The 12,219-nt window shown below is 47.7% G+C and overlaps 1 protein-coding gene across 4 annotated transcripts in view; it reads left to right on the top strand.

Moving 5' to 3' along the window:
- Positions 1-12,219, top strand: part of RANBP10 (RAN binding protein 10) — a 197,990-nt gene that overhangs the window by 141,089 nt on the left and 44,682 nt on the right. For 3 of the 4 annotated variants that reach the window (XM_025216790.1, XM_025216791.1, XM_025216789.1), the window contains exon 4: positions 3,481-3,648. In XM_025216790.1, the coding sequence (XP_025072575.1) occupies positions 3,481-3,648 (168 nt within the window). Of the gene's footprint in view, positions 1-3,480; positions 3,649-12,219 lie in introns of those variants that run through there. The other variant, XM_025216792.1, reaches the window with a different exon arrangement.

Genomic DNA, 12,219 nt, shown 5'->3' with positions numbered 1-12,219 from the left:
TAGGAGGGAGGAAGGCTATGTGCTTCTTGCATGGTGGTTGCTGCAGCTGCTGCAATGGTGCGGGCCATTCTGGGTCTCCCTCTAAATCAAGGCTGTGGGGCTGGTGCCATGCGCAAAACCCTTGTTATATGGGGTACTGGTCACAGGTTTCAAAATTCCTGCCTCTCCTTTTCTTGCCAGCCTTTTCCTGATGCCTTGTGCATTACGAGCAGGCTGAGGAAATGAAGCTACTTTGACAGCACTAAATGAATGAATCTCAAGCTCTGGTTTCCTGTGCTGCCAGCATTTTTGTGTCCTGATGTAAGGTTTAGTGATTGCTTTCTGCCCTGAAGACAGACAACACATTTGCAGGGCCCCTCCTAACAGTGGTTTTTCCTTCGTTCTTTTAGAAGATGCCATGGCAGCCTGTGCACTTTAACAGACCTTCTCCTTCTCTTAGACTGGTCTGGGATGAGTTTCCTGGGGGAGATGCCCTCTTACCTTTATTCACAAACTATGGCACAAGATGCCTAGGGGTGCTGCGGAAACTGCTGCGGAGGATGCCAAGTCCATCTGGCAATGTATGCAATACTGCATTTTACTGACAAGCCACCTAAACTGGGGTTTTGGTGAAGATGTAAAAATAACCCCACAAAACTCAGAGTATTCGGTAAAAATATTAAAACTTGAAATATTTCAGAGAAGCGCTGAAGCGTTTTAGTTCTGAGGTGCCTTCATGGTGCCTCATGCACTAATCCTGTCAGTGGACTAAAAAAAAGCCTATGACGTGCCTCAGTTTTCCCTCAGCGGGTGAGGGAGGGAGAGGTGTGCATCATGGGGGATGAAGTTCAGTAGGGCAGGTTAGGACTGTGAGGCACCTCATTTACATCCCCACCGCCACAACTCTTGGTATTCCCAGACTGAAGAATTTAATTTTTCAAGTGAATGTCTTTTTCCATGGAAAGCTGACACTTTTCACAAAAATAAGCAATCAAACAAATAAGTCTGTTTACTCAAAAATCCAGTTTTCTGTCAGCTCTAGTAGAGAATTTTTGACCAACCTACTCGGGGGCCCTTTAGGTATGCAGGAGACTTGGGGTTCAGAGGCAGGCTCCCTACTACATCTGATGGAGTTCAGGTTACTGGGTGCAGTGTGCTTGGGCATCTGGACAACAGGAACTTAAAAACAAGGGCATGTCTGTAGTGTTGTCAGTCTGCCTCATCTGCTAGTCAGGAGAGCAGTAATATTCTCCTCCACTTGGAAAGAAGGACCTGTTATTGAGGTATATGTATGAGGAGGTGATAAGTATTGGAGAATCACTGCCTGCTTGAATCTTTCATGTGTTAGCTAGTCTCCTAAGTGAAGGGGACACACCATAGTTGGAGGTACAGGATTGACACCAGCTCTTTCTAGGATTGATGTTCTCTTATTCTGGCTCCCTCTGCAAATGCAGGTAAAGGCACAATGGGATCTAATGTGTGATTCACACATTGGCACCTCCTGCCATGCCACACGTGCATGGCAGGAGGTGTGATAGTGGGATCACATGTTAGATCCCATCCCGCCGATTCCAGACTGCCCCTGCACCTGCAAGAAGCAAGACCCTGCAGCTGGGAGCCCTGTGCATCAGTCAAAGACTGATAGCAACCAGCTATAAAGCTAGTACACATTTTTGGAGCTTTTTATTGTGTAATAGCTATTCTGCGTGTGTTTCTGGTCTCCAGTTAATTGAGCAATACCTGTTATGTATGGAGGGGCCTCAGAGTTTGGGTGAAAAAGCAGGGATGCAAGAGGAAGGGAGGGGGACATTGCACCAATCGATCTAATCTTAGCCACTGCTCCCAGACCCAGAGATTCCAGTTTTCTATTAAATCATAAGCAGCAAAATTAGCTATGTTGATGTTATAATTGAGCTTTGTGACATAGGTGTGCACGGATATATTGGTTGGCTATCGGATCAGCACCGATAAAAGGAGAAATGATGTTATCAGCTATTGGCGTTTTTTGGTCATTGTAGCTGATAATTACGGCTGTGTGGCTGGAGCACCTTGGCGAGTGTAGTCTTGTCCCCGTGCTTCACTGCTAGCCCAAGCCTGCAGCAAACTACAGGTCCTGGCAAGCAGCAGGGGGGGTGGGGACACTAACAACAAAGGGACCCTTACCAGCTCCTGCTGCTTCCATAGCAACACTGTGTGCTCAGCAGCAACCTGAGTGCCAGAGCTGCTGCGGAGACCCTGGGTTGTGCACAGGTTGGGTAACGTACTGTCTGCATGAGGGTCCTCCCCACCTGTCCAGGATGGCAGCACGGGCTGCTCTAGGAGTGGGGCCATGGGTAGGAGCCATGGATGAGAGGGCAATGTGCACGGGAATAAGGCAGTCACCGTCTTACTCATTTAGGGCAGGCAGGAAGAATGTATGTGTGAGTGAGTTATACATAATGCCTTGCATTATTACTAAATATTGGTGATTGGATAGGTATTAGTCAAGAAAATCTTTATTGGTGCACCCTTATTATGAAGTATCAGAATGAACACCGGTTAAGATGGCAAAAATGTTCTCAGGCCTTGGAGCTATCCCACCCTTTGGGTTGCCTATAAACTGGTATCTCTCCACTATTCATCCCCCTCCCCTCACCACCCTCCCCCGGTCTGTCTCACCCATTGACTCCTCAAACTACATTTTCACTGACATGCGTACCTGTCTTGTATGCAGACAAGACCAGCCGCTGGCTTCTTTACTTTTCATTCCATCCAGGAAGAGCACATACCAATTGCAGAAACTTCCTCAGCCTGACAAAGGGTTTTTGAATCCTAAAGCTTGCTTAATAATTGTTTTCCAACTATTTAAGTTGGTCTAATAAAAGATATCAGATTCACTCAAAGAACCTTGTCTGCCTATGTCCTTAGACCAACACGGCTGCAACCTACACCCCTATAAACTAGAAGGTATTTTTGCCTTAGAAGCATGAGATTTCTTTAACTTAGAAGTACTAGAAGCTTACATTTAGGGATGCAGAAATGCCTCTGGCCACCCTGGTGTTCCCGTGTACTACACTGAGTCATCAATGGAGCTGGTTGAGAATTGTTCAGTGAAGCATACCAATCTGTTTGAAACCAACAGTGTTCACAGGAAAGTGCCATATTCAACAAGTTCCTCATTTTAAAAAATGTTGGAAAAAGGTTTTGACTTTTTTCTAACAAAGAATTCCACTTTTGATTGACACTTGTTTTGAAATTTAAACTAATTGATTAATTTTTCGTATAAATAAAAAAAATCTGAATTAAATGTTTTCATTGACCAAAACAAAATATTTAAATTTTATGTTAAAAATTTTAGAATTAGACTTTTCATCCCAATTGGGCACCAGAAATTATTTCAGTCTTGGAATTTTTCCACCCAGTTCTAGGCTGGGAGAATTGTTTCCCACCCAGCTCTAGGCACTATATACAGCCCCTTCTAGACTTCCCTCTTTACTGACTTGTTCTTCTTTCATTCTGCAGGCTGGGATAAACACTCATATGGGTACCATGGTGATGATGGGCACTCCTTCTGTTCTTCGGGGACAGGCCAGCCCTATGGTCCTACGTTCACTACTGGAGACGTGATTGGCTGCTGTGTCAACCTCATCAACAACACCTGTTTCTACACAAAGAATGGCCACAGCTTAGGTAGGCAGAGGGGGCATCTCCCAGAGAAAGAATGAGCCACCCATTTCTGCTGTTCCTTCTGACACTAGCTATGCAGCTTTTCAAGAGGGCTTGATGTTTATTCTCTGAGTTAATACACGTTGCAATTCTATTCTGCAGTTGGGAGCAAGACTTTAAAAACAAGTGAGAACACAGTGACAACCAGGAGCTGTAAGGTTCGCTAAAGCCATGAGCAGTTCCAGTACAAATAACAGTTTCTGTAACTGCAGGTGCCATAGTTCTTTAACCAGATTATAAATGTACCCATGCCTGGGTCCCTAAGCTGCTGGCTCTCCCCTGTGCTTCTGCACAGCCAAAGTTAATGGGGGTGAGTAGAGTAATTAGTGGCTAGGTGGCACTGCCCTGGGTGGAAGGGCAATATAGTTACAGAAGTTTTGGCTTGTGTATTACCTAACAAACTACAAAACCACTATATGGCTTTTAAAGGGACTTCTTTGAGTCTCACTCTGGTGAGCCAAGAACTGAAGCTCTGTGCATTAGCCCAATATTATGTTTCATTTTAACGCTGGCTTATATTTTGGTTCATTCCTTAATCATCTCAGCCAAGGACGTTCTAGCTTTACCCAACTCACTGTTGGTTTGGGAGCTTATGGGAGCTTGAGAGCTGTACCTGATTTGTATAAAATGTGTGTTTGTAGGCACCTTCAATATGTTTCTCATAGAGGCAACAGACCCAGTGTGCAATGCTCACTCATTCTGCTGGAATTCACTGTAACTTGATTGGTTAGAATAAAGTGTTTAGCTTATTTTGATTAATTCCTCAAACTTTCTCAGTTGTAATGGTTTTGATTTGGCTGAGCACAAACACTCCCTGTTTCCTTTGCTTCTCTTTGCTATGTTGATCCTACTTTGTTTAATTTAAGCTGAAGAGGGTAGCACAAAAATGCTCCCCCTCTCAAAAACTGTATAAGGACACAACCAATACTGAGGGAAGAGAGCGTTTCTTAGCAAATAAAATTTTGTGAAAAGTCCTGTTTTCTGGCAGCTTGTAACCAATTTTAACTTCAGCTAATGATCTTTATGCATTGTCCTCATCAGGTCTGTGCTATGGAGACAACCAGGAGGTGTGTAGATGTGACAGCTGATGGTCAGAGAGTAGAAGCTATAATTTGGGAAGGGGATAGGTTCAATAAAAAAAAAAAAATTACTGGGACATTTGCTTTTTTGCCAGGAGTTTAGGCAACGCAGAAACCACCTGGGAAGGAAAACCATTGACAGTACTAGCCTATGATAAGTTAATTATTGAGCCTGTCATTTCAGCCAAAGTTACTATAGCAATTTCAAAAATTTCACAAAGTCTGTTTTTTAATCTTTTTTTATCAGTACATGTGCACTGGAGTAATGTAACGAGGTAGCTAGACTGGCCCCTGTAGATTCATATTGTGTCTCTTTGTGGCTGTTAACTGAAGAGCTATCCCAGCTTTCCCCACACTCCCTGTTCAGAACTGGGAAGTGAATCTCACCTCATCAGCAGCTTCCCTCTCTGTCCTTTTGTGCTGCAGCATTATTTTTTCATCCTTGTTTCTCCTTTGCTTAAATTACTGGGGTCCCATTTTTGTATTTTTCCAGTTCGGCAACATCAGTTTCCCACCAGCACATCTTTGGTGTTGCTTATAACAGCTGAATTCAGAATTGGGTTATAGCACACACCAGTTAGCTTCAGAGTAATGAATCAAGGAAAGCAAGGAAGCTACAGAAGCCCTTGTTGAGGGAGCTATCTATGTAAGCTACAGGTAGTGCACTGCAGCTGAGGAAGGCATTTGCATTCACTTGATGCACCTGTAGCAGTGGTGCTGCTTTCTTCTATAATGAAAAAGTAATTGCTAAAAAGAGTCTGAGTCTATTTAATGCTAAATGTCTGTGGTAGTTCCCATACTTAATTTGCTTGCCTCTGTACCATGATGTGGCCATGTTGCTTTTCACTATCTGAGTAGATGTGACAAAACAAGGGGAAATAGATCAGCAAAATGTTGTGCATCTACAGATGCATCCCAAGCAGGTCCAGGGAGGTGATCCTCCCCCTCTATGCGGCATTGATCAGGCCACAGTTGGAGTACTGCGTCCAGTTCTGGGTGCTGCACTTCAAGAGGGATGTGGCTAGCATTGAGAGGGTCCAGAGGAGGGCCACTCACATGGTCAAGGGGCAGCGGGGCAGGCCCTACGAGGAGAGCCTAAAGGACGTGAACCTATTCAGCCTCCACAAGAGAAGGCTGAGGGGATCTGGTGGCCATCTATAAACTAGCCAAGGGAGACCAGCAGGCAATGGGAGAGTCCCTTTTCCCCCGGGCATCACCCAGGGTTACTAGGAATAACGGCCACAAATTGTTAGAGAGAAGGTTCAGGCTGGACATCAGGAGACATTACTTTATGGTTAGGGCTGCCAGGCTCTGGAATGGCCTTCCATGTGAAGTGGTGCTCTCTCCTACCTTGGGGGTCTTCAAGAGAGGCTGGACAGATATTTGGCTGGGGTGATATGACCCCAGCATCTGTTTCTGCCCTGGGCATGGGGTCAGATCTGATGATCTGTTTAGGTCCCTTCCAACCCTAAGCACTATGATACTGTGAAATTACATCAGACTCAGTCATTAGAATCTCCTGGCTCTGTCTCATATTTTGCCTGGAGTTCTTTATGCTCAAGATGCATTCAGAGGTATTTACAGTGGTGGTGTACTTTTTTTCTCCTTTTGTTGCCATTTTGTTTTAGTGATAATTTTCTTCCATGGAAAGCTTGTGGGAGTGTGGGCTGCTTGTGAGTACCTCTCAGGTAAAAGTTGAAAAATGAAGTGAGTAGAATTCTCTTCATAAAGGAGTTCTGTGGACTAGTTCATCAGGATTTACTGCATGCTATCTCTTAGGAGATACCCTAGATCTCCCTAACCCAGTATCTTACTGCTGGCAGGAGAGATGTGGTATGTAGGACAGAAGTGTGTGGGGGAAAGGTTGAGCCATGACTAGTTTCCTGCGAGTCTTATTCATGACTTTAGATCTCTCTCATCTGGGGTGGCAGAGTGACTGTGCTTCCAGAGCGGGGGGGAAGAAACCCTTAAAAAGGCAGATGAAGTGATGCTTTGTCTAGACAAGGATTTAGAGAAGTACTATATTCAGAAAAACAGAGGATTATAGCACTTCAATCACAACGTTTGATCTCCTGCCATCAGCTGCCACCTCTTCTTGCACTAAAGGTGGCAGAACACTTCACCCTGCTCTGTGAAAGTGCAACTACAGTCTCATCCAGAAGGTGGTGGCTAATGGCAAGTGGTGTCTACTACTTCATAAAGGAAAGTAGCATGGGGCCATGTGGAGCAGTTTCCATAATTTGAGCTGGGGAAAACTTTTCTTGGCCCAAGTGATCACAAACCCTTGAGCAACCCATCAGCCATGCCAGAGTTCTTCACTGGAGATAGGCAGAGTGATTGCAACAGGAAGGTGCAGAACATGCAATTCTGCTGTGCAGCTGATGCCAGAGGACAGCAGGAGTATTAGTTTACTTTCAACCCAGGGACCTCTGCAACCCTGGGCATGCATCTGAATGAAGAACCTAAACATTGCACCTCTCATCTTAATGATAGACTGAGAATCCATTGTGGATGCATCCAGATGAGCGCATACGTGCATCTTGCAGGCCTTTGAGACACTGCAAGAGGCAAATGCGGGAACAAAAAGATATTCCCCCTGTTGCAAATTTGCAGTGCAGGGGCAAAATTACATCCCTGGATATCTAGGGGTCAAAAAATACCCCAGTGGAAAAAAGCAGGAAGCAACCGGAGGCTCTGGTCCTCCACAGAGACACTCTGGTAGTCAGCCAGAGTATCACTATGGTTGGCCCACACGCCAGTGCTGAAATACACTGCCTGCCCATGCAGGACAGGCAGCTTGCCAGCCGCAGGGAGTTGGACACAGGCTCTGTGCTGGTAAGTGAGGGGGGGGGCATGGGGAGACCTCTGGTGGCCCCATCCCCTGCCCGCTCTCTGCGCCCCCAGATCGCTACCCTGCCCAGCCCCGGCCCTGCCTGGCCCCAGCATCCTGGCAATTAAAAAAAAATAAAATAAAAGCAAGCCCCCACACTCACTGGCAGTAGCAGCTGCCATGGGGGGTCACTGGGGCCTCTTGGCAGAGCTCCCCTCCCGACGGGGGGCTGCAGGGGCCACACCAGGCACCTGCACGGCCACTGCCCCATCGCGCATGTGTGGCCTGGGTCAGCAGGGCACTGTGTGACTCCACACGCTGTTGGGCAGTTGGGGTGCTTGGGCTGAGCGGTGACGGGCCCCAGCTGACAGCCACAGTGGCCCCAGCTGCCTGATAGCATGCAGAACTGTGCGGCGCCCTGCTGACCGAGGTCTCACCCACACGATGGGGCAGTGCCAGTGCGGGTGCCAGGCAGCCAGGGCTGGTCCCCACTGCCCCGTGCTATGCAGAGGGGCTCTGCCAGGAGGCCCCAGTGAACTGCTACTGCCAGTAAGTGTGGGGCTTTTTTATTGCCGGGATGCTGGGTCCGGACAGGGAGGCGACTGGAGGGATGGGGGGCAGGCAGGGGTTGGGGCTGGCGGGGGTGCTCCATGGTCCACTCCCCTCTCCTTCAGTCGTCGTCTTCTCTCTTGCCCCCCCGCCCCCTTTACCAGCCAGGAGGCCTCAGTGACCCCCACAGCTGCTGCTACTGCCTGGGGCTGGGGGGGCAAGCAGGGGATGGGGGCAGGTGATGGGGTCTGGGGGTGTAAGCAGGGGGTGGGGCCGGGCAGGGCAACAATCCAGGGGGCTGGGCAAGCAAGTCGGGGTGGGGCATGTGCACCTTTCATGGAGGTAGTAGCCCCTGAAGGGGCCATGTGGCCCTTGTTGGGGGGCAGTCTGTGAGCTGTGCGGGGGGGCTGCACCCTGTGGGTGGCAGGGACCCACCCCTCCTGAGCAGAATTCATTTTATGGTGATGATAGAGATACTAGGCTTCCAACTTGCTTTAACACTATGAATGTATCAATAAAACATTGCCCAACTGATTGCTGTCTCATATGTGCTCTCTCTCTCTCTAGATATAGATATAGATATATATCTATAGTGGTCTTTTGTTTTAATTGTGGAGGAATGTGGATTTTGGGGTATTTTACAGAGTGACTTTGGGATTTTTTTTATCAGGGATTTTTCAGTTTTCAGATATGGAATGTCAGAATTCCTGCTAGGGAGGCAGGTGGCAGGACCCAGGCAGAGGAGCCTGCTCAGAGCTGGTACCTTAGACTCAGCTGGAGGTGTCTGACCTCCTGGCCAGTTGGGGCCTGGAGGACATGCTTTGACAGTTCAAAGCAGGCCACCACACTGAGAACATCCGGGTGATAGTGGTCCAGATGGCTGGGCAGGGGCACACATGGCAGTAGTGCCACAAAAAGGCCAACTGAAGCCACAGCCCACTGGCAGCTGGCACAGAGGGGCAGATGCCTCTATTGGCTGTGCATTCCCCATCCGGCTCTGGCAGGTGCAGCAGGTCATCGCTAGGCAGCAGCCCCCACTGCCAAACTGCTGCAGTGCCAGACTGGTGGAGGAAACTCTCAGGGCTACTTCAGCAGTCCAGCTTTCACAAGGAGTAGTGTCCCCAGGTACCAATTGGCCAGGCCTCAGAAGCTCCTGAGAGCAAGTAACCCTGAGCTACTTGCCAGGGCAGCTTTTTGAACTGATGAGGCCATATCAGGGCAGGTTTTTACACAGCTGGGGCCAGCACAGGTGCTGACCCCAGGCTCTAGCTCCCTGTGACTGCAGATCTGGGAGGAGCCAGGCAGTGTTATTTTGCCCAAAGTGGCACAACTTGCACCACACCAAAGTGCATGTCTGGGCACATCTGCTGAGGCAAAAAACCCCGGGTCAAATTTGCACCGCTTCTATTTGAGCTGCTGCAAGCGCATGTGCCTGCATGTGTGGATGCACCCCGTGTGTGTGTTGTGAAAGGCAGAGATTGATCCAGACAGAAGTAGCATGTCTTGGTGTTCCCTATCATAAAGTTTCTTGAGCCGTGGAACCTCTAGATCCCTGCCCAAATGAATGACAACACTGCACACCTCCCATGTGGACTCACAGATGCTTTGTGGAATATTCAGACACTTTGCATTTCTACCGGGAAGTTCCTTGTTGCCTCCTGGGGCAGACAGCAGTCTGAAAGCCCTGATGCTGCACCTGACTTGGATGCTTCTTGCAGCAATTGCTCTTTTTTCCTCATATCCTGGTCCTGAAATGTAAATGCTCTCATTCTTTGCTTTCTTGGAAATGTTTTCGCTTCCCTGGTCTCCCTTAGGCTACAAACAGACATTGTTTCAGGGTACAAACAGACATAGTTTCTTTGGCGGCATCAGCTGTCCTGGCACAGTTTATCTAGATTGGCAGAGACAGATGTCACCTGGAGCCGTTGTTGCATAAGGTTGGGCCCCTGCTACTCCTTGGGTTTCAGAGGCCTGATTCTGTAGGACAGTGGCCCAACTAGGGGCACTCCAGGGAGCTCCATGCTTGCAGATGCACACCCCAGGAATTCCCCTGCAGAGAATCCCAAGGGATCCTGTGGTGTTCACTTCTTGCTGCAGATTCTGCAACATGATACACATTGCCCAGGGAATTCCTATATGTGCAAGCATGGAGCGGGGAATACATGGATTTACTGGGTTACTTGCTGAGTTGGGGCCTGTCACCTAGGGGTGTTGTCCTGAAGGAACAGGCCCCTAAAGCCTCAAGAGCACCTGTCCAGGTTGACTGAAGAGCACAGTCAACCCTAGGTTGCCTCTGCTCTTGTGCCATAAACTAACAGATGTCTGCTTCAAATAGGTGGCACAAACTATTACTAGGAATCGTAGCACTGCCATTTATGGGCGCTTGGGGCATGACAAGGGGCAGGGATGTCTGATTGCTTGGGTTTTTTATAGCGGCACAAGGGCAACACCTGCTTGCAGCTATAGTCTCTTTAGCTTTTCATGCTGTCCCTTCTATCAGCAATAATCCATAAGAGCTAGTGACTCAGCAACATGTTACAGTAAGAGACTCTTGTCACATTTATGAATCTCACTAATTCCCATGGAGGTTTGAAATTGGAGCAGAGAGGCCTCAAATTTACATTGGGAGATTTTAGATGGAAGGTTTGCTTTGGCATTTCATTCAGCATTACTTGGCCCTGGGATATGACTTGCATATCTCCCTCTGGCTCTTGAAAGAGCAGCATTGGAAAGTTCTGAAGGGGGTCTTGGCCAGAAGGAAGATGATTTTGCTGTCTTGGATTCCCCAAGTGGTAGGTGTCCATCAGTGAAGATAAAGGCAGAAATAGGTGTCATCCAGAAAGAAAAGAGTTTGTGGAAAAAGGGGATATGGCTACATAATATGGCCCAGTTAAAAGACCTTTGTGTGTTCGGTTTGCCATTTTTGCTACAAAATGCTCGAGATGTTTAGGAAAAGTGTTTCAGCTCCTTTACCCTTTAAATGGAGGAGTGCTCAGGTTCCAGCTGAACAGGTCAGTGGGGTTATAAAACATTGTGTAATCCTTGAGTGGTGCAGAACAAGAAACCTAAAGTTTATATAATTTCCAGTGCAGGTACTTGGAAAGCCCAGGCTCTCTTTCTACCCATTCTTCAATGTACTTAAAAAATTATCGAGAAGTTGGTGTAATGTGCCACTTGGTTGGCTTTCTGCTGTTTGCCAGATGCAATGTGACAGGCAACTCAAGCAGACCAGGGAGATAATTCATAGTATATTATACAGCTGGGGTGTAGAGCTAGTGAGAATTAATATTTACAGACCTGATTTCCTGGCTTTTCTTATTAATGCTTTCATCTGAAGACACTGGTTGTGAGTGATGCCTGTTTGTCATAAAGCCAAACAAACCCCCTGCCTTGTGACTTGACTTGGGTTTGGCAGGCTGGCCCAGAGCAAAGGCAGCTTATGGAAAGCAAGGCCAATGAGAGGTTTTGTTCAATCATGCAGAGAGCTCTATACTTCAACCACGGCTTGAAAATTGGACTGTGTATAAAATTGGTAGAGAAACATCACTGCATTTTTTTTTTCTGCACGATGGCTTTCCTTGACTAGTTGGATGGAGCTATAGCCATCTGGTTATGCCCCAGCAGTTTGACAGCTCACAGAACAAGTGCTTGTCACCAGCAGCAAATTGTAGGATATATATTTTTTTTTATTCAAGTAATTACAGAAGACTGTGCTAAGCTTATTCTCTCGTGTGCCCACCTTGCCACATGTGTTGGTACCTGCTACTACAGGGGTGTCCAACCTTTTTGAAAGGGGGGCCGGATCATGAACTTTTTATCACCCAGTGGGCCGGCGAGCCATATTCAAAGACGTCACAGGAAGTGGTATCATATCAGGAAGTGATGCCACGTGACCTTTGACACCAGTAAAGTTGCACGGGGTTGACATGGTGCTGGTTGACATGGCATGCATGCCTGGGTTGACATGGTGCTGCAGGAGCTGCTTGGCTACAACCGGGTTGACCTGGTGCTGGAGAAGCCGCGGGGCCAGGCTGGGGGTAACCTGGGGCCCACCTGGGCTGCCAGTGCCCTGCCCAG

The sequence above is a fragment of the Alligator sinensis genome, unplaced genomic scaffold (assembly GCF_000455745.1).
Source record: "Alligator sinensis unplaced genomic scaffold, ASM45574v1 scaffold1317_1, whole genome shotgun sequence".
Lineage (NCBI taxonomy): Eukaryota > Metazoa > Chordata > Crocodylia > Alligatoridae > Alligator > Alligator sinensis.
The sequence above is the reverse complement of the archived record's forward strand: the minus strand, read 5'-3'. Positions and strand labels throughout refer to the sequence as shown.